The following is a 13,729-nucleotide window of genomic DNA, read 5'->3' on the forward strand; positions in this document are numbered from 1 at the left end:
GATTCTGTCCAAAGAAAAGCCCTCTGAAAACTATAGAACAAGATATCCAGGTTCAAAGTTGAGCACTGCATACATAGATTATTTCTAAGACTTTTTGCAACTAAACTTTTGGCTGGATTAAATCCACAGCTAAGGTTTCTGTGAGTAACCCAAGCCTCTAAGGGCTCAGTGGGTCTTTTACAAGACAGGCTAGAAAAGCTGCCTTGATGGGACTATCCTGAAAGTGTTAGTTGCTCAGTCGTGTCCGACTCTTTGCAACCCCATGGACTGAAGCCCGCCAGGCTCCACTGTCCATGGGATTCTCCAGGCAAGAATACTGGAGCGAGTTGCCATTCCCTTCTCCAAGGGATCTTCCCAACCCAGGGATCGAATCCAAGTCTCCCACATTGCAGGCAGATTCTTTGCTGTCTGAGCGGAAGCCCCAAGGGACTGTCCTACTGACTCAAAAATTTTACCAAACTATCTGGTGGAAGGAAAACGCTCCACAGTGATTCCTCCAGGAATCTCAGGTCTGTAGAGTTAGTAATGAAGAAGCTACCCACTGCTTTAGATGAGCCTCCCATGTCGACACTTCCAACAAAATATCTACATAGGTTGCATGGACAAATAAGTAAATGCTAATCTTTTCCATCTCAGCTTAAATTCCATTTCCTTACAGAATCCTGACCTCAAATAACCCGTTACACACCTTCACATAGCCTCACATAGTACTATTTCATGTAGGACACACATGAATGAATAAATGAGCAATATCTAATCTGCTCAAGGATTACTTTTACTCAAAATACATTTTTGCCAAAATAGGAAGACAACTGGTAGGTAAAGCAGACCTCCAGTTAAGTAAATTTTAATACTTTATATACTTACTAGCAACTGAATAAACAGACACAATGCCTTAGGGCTTCAGGGAAGCCTCTGATCTCTAAAGAATACCTGGCATTTTTAACCACTGGTCCACACACAGTCTTGCTGCTTCTGTATCAGAATGTCCTCGAATAAATTCCAATTCTTGTAACCCATGAGCATGCTGAAAATCAATTTTTTCCTAAAGATATTAAGAAAAAAAATCAATTAAACTGTGATTACTAATCTTGTTTCCTTAAGAAAATGATTTTGTCACAACAGTGATCAAAAAATACTGATTATCCTTTATCCCTGTAACTCCAAGTCTAGAACTCTATCCTAAGGAGCTAAGTCAAACCAAAGTTTCCTGCTCTAAATAAGATGTTGATCCCAATGTCATCTCTATTTGCACACAGTTTGCAACAACTTAATCTCCAACAATAGGGTACTGTTTAAGTAAATTACAGTGTGTACATTTCATGAAAGTCATTAGAAACACTAACCAAACTTTTCTGTGAATTAGGAGTATACTTTTGATATCAAGTATGTTACCAAATTGTATTAAATGAATAGGGTCAAATATAAGCAAAGATTATTTCAAGCTATATGTAACTCTGCCTGCTGAGAGGGAAAAAAGCAGAAAATAAATATGATAAATGTCAATGGTTATCTCTGGAATGGAAATGTGAATGATTATTTTCATCCTTACATTTTAAAACATTTTTTTTCAAATTTTCCAAATGTAGTCTGAAGTATATAGAAGCCTATTAAATATTTGTTCAATGAACAGTGTAAGAGCAGACCTTCATTAGTACTTAATATGTACCAGTACAAAACATCTACTCCATCTAGATCAAAGGTTGGCAGATTTTTTCCATAAAGGGCCACAGGATAAATATTTAAGGCTCTGCAGCCCATATAGTCTCTTTTGCAACTACTCAACTCTGCTGCTGCAGCACAAAAGCAGCCATAGATAATATGTAAACAAATGGACATGGCTATGTTCCAATAAAACTTTATTTACAAAAACAGGCAGTGGGCCAGTGCCAACTACTAAACTAGATGCTTTAGACTTTTACAGTCTCTAAATCTTTCTGGTTATGTTACTGATAAATCTATTTGCATACTCTAATCATGCTGTATCTATAGGTTGGTACAAAAGTAATTGTGGTTTCAGACCATGAATTTTAAATCATTATAACTAGGCTCAACATATCTTTATTAATCAAAATAGGAACCATTACAATCAACACATTTTTGCCAACAAGAAATGTTTATTCCTGTAGCATAAAAATCCATGCTTTGGGATTCAATGAACTCTTGGGAAACATTTTCTGCCTCTTGCTGTTGTGGAAGTGTTTTCGCTGGAAAAAGTTGTTGAGATGCTTGAAGAAAGTAGTAGTTGGTTGGTGAGACATCAGGTTAATATGGTGGATGAGGCAAAACTTTGTAGCCCAATTAGTTCAACTTTTGAAGTGTTGGCTGTGCAATGTATAGTCCAATGTTGTCATGGAGAAGAACTGGGCCCCACTGGTCACCACTGTTGACCAACACTGGTGCCAGGCACTGCAGTTTTCGGTGCATCTAATCGATTTGCTAAGCATACTTCTCAGATGGAAGGTTTCACGGGGATTCAGAAAGCTGTAGTGGATCAGACTGGCAGCAGACTACTAAATAGTGATCATGACCTTTTTTTGGTGCAAGTTGGACTTTGAGAAGTGCTTTGGAGCTGCTTCTCAGCCCAACCACTGAGCTGGTTGTCATTGTTTGTCATAAAAATCCACTTTTCATTGCATGTCATAATCCAATCCAGAAGTGATTCATTGTTATTGCATAGAATAAGAGAAGACACTTCAAAACAATATTTTTTATTTGGTCAGCTCACGAGGCACCCACTTTATTGAGCTTTTTCACCTCTCCAATTTGCTTCAAATGCTGAACGACCATAAAATTGTCCATGTTGAGCTCTTCCGCAACTTGTGTAGTTATAAGAGGATCAGCTTCAATAAAGGCTCTCAGTTGGTCACTGTCAACTTCCGTTGGCTGGCCACTACACTCCTCATCTTCAAGGTTCCGGTCTTCTTCACAAAACTTCTTGAATCAGCACTGCACTACACGTTCGTTAGCAGTTCCTGGGCCAAATGCGTTGTCGATGTTGCGAGTTGTCTCTGCTGCTTAATGAACCATTTTGAACTCGAGTAAGAAAATCGCTTGAATTTGCTTTTAGTCTAGTATCAATTTCCATAGTCTAAATACATATAAAATAAACAGTAAGATATCAGAAAAAAAATACAGCAGGAAATGTGCATTAAAATGATGCATAACATAACCACATTTATTTAAGAATGTATTTCAATATCAAATGGCAAAGTTCAATAATGCAAAACTGCAATTACTTTTGCACCAACCTAATAACAATGAATATTTATTAACCACTTACCATGTGCCAGGCACTATTCTAAAAGCATCTTAGATCTAATTCTCTCAATAACTCTGTAAGATGGGTACCAGTATGGTTCCCATTTTATAATGGGAAAACTGAGGCATAGGAAGTCCAAATACATTGCACAGGGACAAATAACAATGCCAGGATTTAAACTCTCATTCTCTAATCTGATTCTAGAACTCATGCACTTAACCAGTATACCATACTGTATCTCAAAAAGGTTTTTATATCCTTAAAAAGAAATAACAAAGCCACAAACGCTAGATTTGCAAGAAACAGACCAGCATACTGAATAACCCTGTTAGCAATGTAACAGGATCTTCTATCAGCATAGGTAAGAGGCAGACAGGGAGATTCAAGACTGTAATCAGAAAAAAAATCAGCTACACAACACTGTTCTAAGTATAGCCATAGAGTACTAATTCTCCAAAGATGCTAATATGCATTATATAGCTATTCCTACATATGTTAGGGGCACATCCCCTCTTGTGAGTCATTTTAACTCTTGGAATATCAACAAGCAAAGCTGGTAACTGGTCAACTAGTCAAGCACAACACATTATCTCTGAAAGTGATTTATTCAGTGAAGATTTTAATAGATTTTGTTTTTTTAAAAACATTTCCGTCGAAAGAGATGGACAAACCACTTTAACAGTGAGACACCAAAAATCAAAAGGCCTAGACGAGCTGGAAGACGTTTTCTACTATATTCTGTAGTCACAGTTAACACCTACTACAATTCTTCAAGAATTAGTTTTATTATCTTTCTTTCTAGGTAGTTTATTTTGGTTTTTGTTTTCTGTCATCTATCGATAGTTTTTTTAAAATAAGCTATATATAAGGAAAACCAAATTTTCAAAAAACCATGAATGGATAGCAAGCAAGGAGCTACAGAACCTGTGAGTCACTTTCTCTTTAAGAAAGAAATCTAGAAAAATGCATTCTTTAAAATTGGGTAAACAAGAATTTCAAAGTTTTAAAAAACTTTCTCCAACAAGCTAAAGTCTTTAATACACTGAATGAACGTTTGTATAGGTAAAAGCTGAAGCTACCCTTGAGAAAAACCCTTGCTGTCAAAGCAACTACTCTGAACTCATCACAAAAGCAGTGAGCATCACTGAGGAAATGGGCAGAAAAAGAGGACAGCTTGATAACCACTCCTCTCTCAGAGACTTTCCCCATACACACACACTTAATGTAATTTGCGGAAAGCTTCCTTAAAAATGAATAGTGTCTCTGCCAGGAAAGAAATAATCTTTTTTTAAAAAAATATCACTAATGTATTAAGCATTTTAAACATACAATTAGAATATTATGCTCTAGTTTAATTGGTATTACATTATAAAGTATTAATAAAAGTCCCCAAACAAAGGTACTTCTAAATTTAAAGATTAAGGTATTTTACATTAGATTAAGCAGATACTAAAACAAAGGCGACAGAAATATATAAATTCCTTTATAATAACAAACGGAACAAGGAAGCAAAAACATACATGGTAAAATTATGCTGTGATTTGTATTTCCATTTTTAAACTCCCAAGAGGAAGTTTTTTTACCCAACTGGCCAACATTTTACTCCTAATAGACATTTGGCAGTATTGGGAGAGTTCTCTAAGGTAATTTCATTTGGTAACCTTCTGTAAAGCAAGTCAAAGTTTGAAATGGTTTATATCATGCAAGATTTTAAATCAGGCTTCATCTTCTATTGCCCTAATTCAATAACCGAAGGAAGAGGTTGAAGTGAAAGTGGTCTGGCTCTATTGCATAGAAAATAACCTTTCAACAGCTTGAAGCCCTGATAAACTGTGATAAAGTAACTAGAAACTTATATAATTCCATGAGTTTAAATTCCCAAAATAAAGTTCACTCAAGTCTATTTTTTCTTTTTTGTTGGTCTGTATACATATATGATCAAAATCCAACAAACAAGAACAGATATAAAATGCCATCATGAACTACTACTAAATCAGTGAGCTATACAGATTTCATGCTGAACTTGTATCCAATTATGTAAGTGTCTATTTAACTTTCTTACAAACAATTCTATAATCTGGTAAAACACCAATGAAAGCAGCCACATACCCTGAATGCCCTGTTCTTTTCTTCTTTCTGCTGTTTCTCCACTTCAACATGGCGGGCTAGGCGTGCCAGAGTCAAGGCGACTTTATCCTTCTGATGGTCAATATGGTCTTTATGCTTATCCTATAATTGAAAACAATTTTCATTACTTTTAGCTAACAAAATGAGCTTTGGGATTACATATATCCATTTACCAAAGAGTTACTATACTAAAGAACCATTTACAGAACTTCCCTGGCAGTCCAATGGTTAAGACTCTATGCCTCCACTGTAGGGGGTATGGGTTTGATTCCCAGTCAGGAAGCTAAGATTCCACATGCCATGTAGTACAGCCAAAAAAATAAAAAGAACCACTTACTTTTTAAAATTTTATATTGGGGCACAGTTGATTTACAATGTTGTGTTAGTTCCAGGTATACAACAAAGTGATTCATTTACAAATATACATATATCCATTCTTTGCAGATTCTTCTTCCATACAGGTTGTTACAGAATACTGAGTTCCCTGTGTTACACAGCAGGTCCTTGTTGATTAAGGAATTATTTACTTTAATATTATCAAATTTCTAAGAACTTGTCTTGTTTATGTTTAAATTGTGGTAGTCTGTAGGACAGCTAATCACCCACCAGCAGCTTTGATTTTCACAAAGTTATATAACCTATCAATCATCCTTATATCCTTCTCTTTTTAGGTTTATTCATTTATTTTTTGGCTGCGGTGGGTCTTTTTGCTGCACATGGGCTTTCTCTAGCTGCGGCAAGCAGAGGCTACTCTTACTGAGGACAGGCTCTAAGGCGTGGGGGCTTCAGCAGTAGCAGCACACGGCCTCCATAGTTGCAGCTCAGGGGCTCCAGAGCGCGGGCCGCAGCAGGTGTGGCCCGTGGGCTTAGCTGCTCTGTGCCATGTGGGAATCTCCTCAGAACGGTGTCCCCTGCATTCCAAGGTGGATTCTTAACCACTGGACTACTAGAGAAGTCCCATCTTTATTTCCTTTATAACCATCTGGATACTGAAGAGTTTGGCTCTGCTTTGCTCTGAGCCTGTAAGGTAATCTTGAGCCATTAGTCCACCCACTAAAAGGTCTGACAGCGCAAACACTCTTGGCTCTGGATTTTCAGCAATTCCTGGACAGTATGTATATAAGAGAAATTACTGATTAAAAAGAAATTATCTAATTTCTGTTTTCTGGCCCAACATACAAGGAAGAATCTTAGAAGTTGCCACTCAATTATAACAAGTAAAAAGCTTGAATGAACTGTGAAGTCAACTGAGTAGAGCAGAAACCCATGCATGGAAACCTCAGTGGGACCAGTGCTGGTGTGGGGACCTGGCCTTGGAACTGACCGGGCGCTGGGAGCTCCGTGTGGACAAGTTTTAACCAGACTTAAATGCCAGAGGAACTCAGTCATGCGAGCTTAAAGCTTAAAGCTTCAGAAGCTTTACCAGGTCTTCAGTGACGGCTGAAGAAAAATCCCATCGTGTTTCCAGTGCGGGGAGAAAAAAGTGAGTATTTTGAAGCATGTCAAGAGCATTAAGTTCTTATTGATGTGTGCCCTTCAGAGAAACTACTTCATGAGAAACTACAATCTGAGAGACAGGAAACAGCCATCCTCCCAGGAGAGTGGAAGGCCTGGGAAGCCCTGACATGGTTCCAGTCTAGGGACGCAAGCTCTCCATGGCTAAGAACAGTCACACAGAGCACGACCCTTCTGTTTACTGCAGCTCCTTTACCTAGGACAGCATGTCCACTTTCCACATGAAAACTACAAGCATACCGAAGGGCAGAAACACAGTGTGAAGAGCAAGCAAAGAATGGCAGAGCTGGTACGGATGTTGGAATCATCAGACCAGGAATCTAAAACTACCAAGATTACTATGCTTGGAGCCCTAATGGAAAAAGCAGGCAACATGCAAGAACAGATGTGTAATGTAAGAGAGATGGAAATCCTAAAAGAGAACCAAAAAGAAATCAGACATCAAAACACCACAACACAAGTGAACAGTGCCTTTGATGGCTCACCACAGACTGCACACCACAAAAGGAAAAAATCTCTGAGCCTGAGAGTATGTCAACAGAAACTTCCAAAACTGGAAGACAGGAAAAAAGACTGGAAAAGAAAAAAAAAAATATATATATATATATATAAGAACTGTTGGGCTTCCCTGGTGGCTCAGATGGTAAAGAATTCACCTGCAATGCAGGAGACCTGGGTTCAATCCCTGGATTGGGAAGATGGCCTGGAGACGGGCATGGCAACCCACTCCAGTATTCTTGCCTGCAGAATCCCCACAGACAGAGGAGCCTGGCAGACTACTGTCCATGGGATCACAAATAGTCATGACTGAGCAACACAGTCCATGGGGTCGCAAACAGTCGGACACAACTGAGCAACTAAGCACAGCACACACATGAGAACTGTTACGAAAGATATAGCAAATGCATAATGGGAATGCCAGGAGAAAGAAAAATGAACAGAGGAAACATCTGAAGCAATAACAACAATTTCCCCAAATTAAGAGCAGACACCAAATCAGAAATCAAGGAAGAAATAAAACCTTTCTTTGCAGATGACATGCTTTTCCTAAGAAAATAACATGCAAATAAACCAAACAGAGTTAGGGGTGAAGTAACTCACTATGAACAAAGCTAGTGGAGGTGATGGAATTCCAGTTGAGCTATTTCAAATCCTGAAAGATGATGCTGTGAAAGTGCTGCACTCAATATGCCAGCAAATTTGGAAAACTCAGCAGTGGCCACAGGACTGGAAAAGGTCAGTTTTCATTCCAATCCCAAAGAAAGGCAATGCCAAAGAATGCTCAAACTACCGCACAACTGCACTCATCTCACACACTAGTAAGGTAATGCTCAAAATTCTTCAAGCTAGGCTTCAGCAATACGTGAACCGTAAACTTCCAGATGTTCACGCTGGTTTTAGAAAAGGCAGAGAAATCAGAGATCAAATTGCCAACATCCGCTGGATCATGGAAAAAGCAAGAGAGTTCCAGAAAAACATCTATTTCTGCTTTATTGACTATGCCAAAGCCTTTGACTGTGTGGATCACAACACACTGTGGAAAATTCTGAAAGAGATGGGAATACCAGACCACCTGACCTGCCTCTTGAGAAACCTATATGCAGGTCAGGAAGCAACAGTTAGAACTGGACATGGAACAACAGACTGGTTCCAAACAGGAAAAGGAGTACGTCAAGGCTGTATATTGTCACCCTGCTTATTTAACGTATATGCAGAGTACATCATGAGAAACGCTGGACTGGAGGAAGCACAAGCTGGAATCAAGATTGCCGAGAAAAATATCAATAACCTCATATATGCAGATGACACCACCCTTATGACAGAAAGTGAAGAGGAACTGAAAAGCCTTTTGATCAAAGTGAAAGAGGAGAGTGAAAAAGTTGGCTTAAAGCTCAACGTTCACAGAACGAAGATCATGGCATCTGGTCCTATCACTTCATGGGAAATAGATGGGGAAACAGTGGAAACAGTGACAGACTTTATTTTTGGGGGCTCCAAAATCACTGCAGATGGTGACTGCAGCCATGAAATTAAAAGACGCTTACTCCTTGGAAGGAAAGTTATGACCAACCTAGATAGCATATTCAAAAGCAACAAAGGTCCGTCTAGTCAAGTCTATGGTTTTTCCAGTAGTCATGTATGGATGTGAGAGTTGGACTGTGAAGAAGGCTGAGCACCAAAGAACTGATGCTTTTGAACTGTGGTGTTGGAGAAGACTCTTGAGAGTCCCTTGGACTGCAAGGAGATCCAACCAGTCCATTCTGAAGGAGATCAGCCCTGGGTGTTCTTTGGAAGGAATGATGCTAAAGCTGAAACCCCAGTACTTTGGCCACTTCATGTGAAGAGATGACTCACTGGAAAAGCCTCTGATGCGGGGAGGAATTGGGGGCAGGAGAAGGGGACGACAGAGGATGAGATGGCTGGATGGCATCACGGACTTGATGGATGTGAGTTTGAGTGAACTCTGGGAGTTGGTGATGGACACGGAGGCCTAGCGTGCTGCAATTCATGGGGTTGCAAAGAGTTGGACACGACTGAGCGACTGAACTGAACCGAACCGAACTGACTGAACCTGTGTAATGAGACATTTACAGCAGTTTTTTTCATAACCTTAGAAGCAACCAAGCACCTTCAATAGGTAAATGGATAACTGTATATATCCAGATGATGGAGTATTATTCACTGCTAAAAACAAATACTCATTGGAAGGACTGATGCTGAAGCTCCAATACTTTGGCCACCTGATGCAAAGAGCTGACTCATTAGAAAAGACACTGATCCTGGGAAAGACTGAAGGCCAGAGGAGAAGGGGACGACAGAGGACAATGGCCTCAGCATCACTGGATGGACGGCATCACTGACTCAATGGACATGAGTCTGAACAAGCTCCAGGAGATGGTGAAGAACAGGGAAGCCTGGCATGCTACAGTCCATGGGGTTACAAACAGTCGAACATAACTGAGCGACTGAACAACAAAAAAGAAATGAGCTACCAAATCTTTAAAAGCATGGAAGAATACCTAAATACGTATTCCTAAATGAAAGTAGCCGATCTGGAAACACGACATACTGTATGGTTCCAACAATATGGCATCCTGGAAAAGGCGAATCTATAGTGACAATTAAAATAAAATCAGTGGTTGCCAGGCGGAACGGGAGAGGGAGGGATGAACTGGTAGAGTACAGAGGATGTTTAGGGTAGAAAATCTATTCAGTATGACACTTTACAGGTAGGTATCTTACTACATTTGTTCAAACTCATAGAACGTATAACTCCAAGAGTGAACCCTAATGTAAACTATGGACTTTGGGTGATACTGTGTCAACAACAGGCTCACTGATTATTCCAGATGTACCACTATGTTAGGGGAAGTTGATAGTGAGGGAAGCTATACATTGTGGGCAGAGGTATATGGGAAGTCTCTTCCTCTTTTTTTGCTGTGAATCTAAAATAAAAGTTTTCTTAAAAAATAAACTCTATTAAAAATATTTTCTACCAGAAAGATTGGTTTAGTAAGATATTAATTACACACGTACAAACCAAAGTTTATGTAAAGTGGGAAAGAGTTGCATCAAGCAAACCAAGCAGCGGGTGTGATTCTGCAGGTACACAGGAGTTCCACTGAAGTGAACACATATAACAAAACTGACTGGGGTTTCTGTGAAGGCTGCATTTCTGCAATAAAGAGTGTTCACAGCATCACTCTGGGTGGGAGTCGTCCCAACGGCCATACCACTGCACCAGATATTAGGTGGCATCCCACCAACTTCAAAATGTCCTTTCACAAGTCAGAGGACAATGCAGGGGGTGTGGGCTGGATCTCTGGTCGGAGAGCTAAGATCCCACAGGCCTCATGGCCCAAAACCCAAAACATAAACAACAGAAGCAATACTGTAACAAATTCAACAAAGACTATAAAAATGGTCCATATTTTAAAAAATCTTTCAAAAAAGAAAGCAAGCAGAAAAGCAGATCTGGGAGATAATCTGTTAGGAGTAGATGAAAAGAAATGCTAGCTAGAGAAAGGAAGAACTTCAACTTTGAAATCCTTGCATTTAAAAATGACAAAATGGAAGTACTTTAAACAAGAATGTTTTCTCTTAAAGGGTAAAGAAACAAACCATGTGCAGCAGGGTGATATTCATTGGATACTTTTCTACCACAAACTTGGGTTTAGGGATCAAGGTTGTTGGTTAAAGCCAGGCATGAGTGGGTCATCTACGAACACCCACTCTCTCCGGAAAGCCAAGTCTCAGGAATTTCCGTGGTTAGTGATCCAAGACGAGGGCTGGCCTCAGATCTCACTTAATCCCACAACAGAGGGATATTAAAATGCATGCTAGGGAATTCACTGATTAGGTCAGAGAAGGCCTTCTTTGGGACAGAAGTTTAACAGGTAATCCAAAGGTTCAATAGGTACAGAAATAAATTTTAAATGATCAGAACTCAGGGGGTAAAACTTATTGCAGGCCACCTTGCTGGTGACCCAACTGCAGAACCAAAGCTTCAGTATCATCAGGCACATGGGCAGAAATTGAACTAGTTTTAGGCTAGATGAAAATGTCTTAAACGTTTGCTGTAGAACTAAGATGAATAGGAATTAATATACTCTTCAGTTTGGGAATTCCCACCATTCCATTAGTGCCACAATGCTTGCAATTTAAGGTGAACTCACAAAATTCCAGGACTCTTCCTAGGCTAGATTTGGCAGTCTCCGCAAAATCCTATAGTCTAAAGAAGTGTTTAGGCCCTTGGAGATTTTTCTAAGAAAGGTCAGGCTTTCAGATATGAAACTTCTCAAACTAGAAATGGAACTGGCTCTGGTAAGAACAATGTGCTTCATGTTTCATTCAGAAAGTTATTCCCAGCTGTAGATTCTGGGTCATCTTTCTTGAAGCACTTGCTGTGGTTACCCTGGATTAACTTCTATATTAAATACTACTACAGAGTAACATTGGAGAAGGCAATGGCAACCCACTCCAGTACTCTTGCCTGGAAAATCTCATGGACGGAGGAGGCTGGTGGGCTGCAGTCCATGGGGTTACTAAGAGTCGGACACGACTGAGCGACCTCACTTTCACTTTTCACTTTCATGCATTGGAGAAGGAAATGGCAACCCACTCCAATGTTCTTGCCTGGAGAATCCTAGGGACGGGGGAGCCTGGTGGGCTGCCATCTATAGCGTCGCAGAGTCGGACACGACTGAAGCGACTTAGCAGCAGCACACAGTAACATTAGAGTCCACAATGATAGCAAATTATCAGCAAGAAAGTGTATCCATTGTGTTATTTGGGGGGAGATGCACAGGAAAGAAAAGTCCTATGAAATATACTGGGGAGGGAGGGTCTCTATATGCTTATATATAAATATATATATTTTTGGCTGTCCCACATGGCACACAGGATCTGTTTCTAGGGATTGAACCAGTGCCCCTGAAGTGCTGGCGGGGCATCTTAACCACTGGACCACCAGGAAAGTCCCTGTTTGTCAACACCTTACATCTGAGTCAGTTTTTCTTCCATACCCACCCCGTCCCACTAGGGAAGCTGTGTAGGGTCCTAACAGAATTAAGAAGAAAGTTTCAACACCAGAAAAAGCAGATTCTAGTTAGTCCCTATGAAACAATTTTTTAAACTAAAAGTGAGAACCAGAGGTATGATTCCAGTGACACAGTCTGACATACAAATCCGTGGAGGAGCTGGAAGGTTACAGAATGAGGGCCACACTGAGGAAGGAAGAGACTGCTGCAGAGCCTCGGAAGCCAGGTTCCCGTGGCCTGCCCCTGCAGCCTGTCGACGCTCACCCCGGACGCTAGGAGACCTCTCACACACAAAGCAAATCTGAGTTGTGTCCTAGAAATGGCAGCAGACTAAGGATACTGGTTAAATCTGAGTGCACATATCCACAAAAGATAAACCTATACAGGAGACAGTAAGCAAGAATTCTTCTGCTCTAGAAGATAATGTTTATCTTTTAATGGAGTTTGGTAGTTACCATCAAAATTCCAAGTCTAAAAACATACAGCCTGGGCAGGACAGGAAGAGGGCTTTCTCCTGACATCTGATCTGCAGTAGTGGGGTTCAGTGGTGGGTCTCCTAACTCGGGCAGGGGCAAGGGAGGGAGCAAAGCCTGACGGCGGGGTCCCTCATTCTGCCACATCCCTCCTCTCTCTTCTGGCTAACAGAGTACGGGAGCTTCCCAGGTGCCACAGTGGTAAAGGGGCTGCCTGTCAGTGCAGGAGGTGCAAAGAGACACAGGGTGGTCCCTGGGCCGGGAAGGTACCCTGGAGGAGGAAATGGTAATCCTCTCCAGTATTCTTGCCTAAAAAATTCCATGGACAGAGGAGCTTGGTAAGCTACAGTCTATGCGGTCACAAAGAGTTGGACAGTACTGAGCACATTTTATCAAGTAAGGGTGTTTTCAAAAGGGAACCAGTATCAATTTGTGTCTTTATTTCATAAGAATTAAGACACATATTCAAGCTAATACTTCAAAACCTCCCTCAGAAGTTTCCTTAATGAATAAACTTAACCTTGTGAAAAACTAGCTACACTGTCCTGATCTTTCTTTTTGCTACAGATGAATACACTGCTTCAAACTTGAAATCAGTTCAGCTGAACTTGAAATCAGTTCTGACTATGAACTCATAACTTTTATGAACTTAGCTCATAAAAGATCATCAGGAATCATGTCCAATGAGAATTCCACTATTTAGGCAAAAATTTTACCAAAGAAATTAATACTTTCATATACTAATCAGTTTAACGAGCTAACAAAAATTTCCTGGGAACTTAAAATTTCTAGCGTTGCTATGAAACTGTGAC

At 40.2% G+C, this 13,729-nt stretch overlaps 1 protein-coding gene across 3 annotated transcripts in view; it reads right to left on the reverse strand.

Annotated features, from left to right (window-relative positions):
* ZNF451 (zinc finger protein 451) overlaps positions 1–13,729 on the reverse strand; it is a 90,661-nt gene that overhangs the window by 55,367 nt on the left and 21,565 nt on the right. For all 3 annotated transcript variants that reach the window (XM_061397778.1, XM_061397776.1, XM_061397777.1), the window contains exons 4-5: positions 5,372–5,491; positions 934–1,045 (exon numbers count right to left, since the gene is read on the reverse strand). In XM_061397778.1, coding sequence (XP_061253762.1) covers positions 934–1,045; positions 5,372–5,491 — 232 coding nt within the window. The remainder of the gene's footprint in view (positions 1–933; positions 1,046–5,371; positions 5,492–13,729) is intronic.

Source organism: Bos javanicus, chromosome 23, assembly GCF_032452875.1.
Source record: "Bos javanicus breed banteng chromosome 23, ARS-OSU_banteng_1.0, whole genome shotgun sequence".
NCBI lineage: Eukaryota > Metazoa > Chordata > Mammalia > Artiodactyla > Bovidae > Bos > Bos javanicus.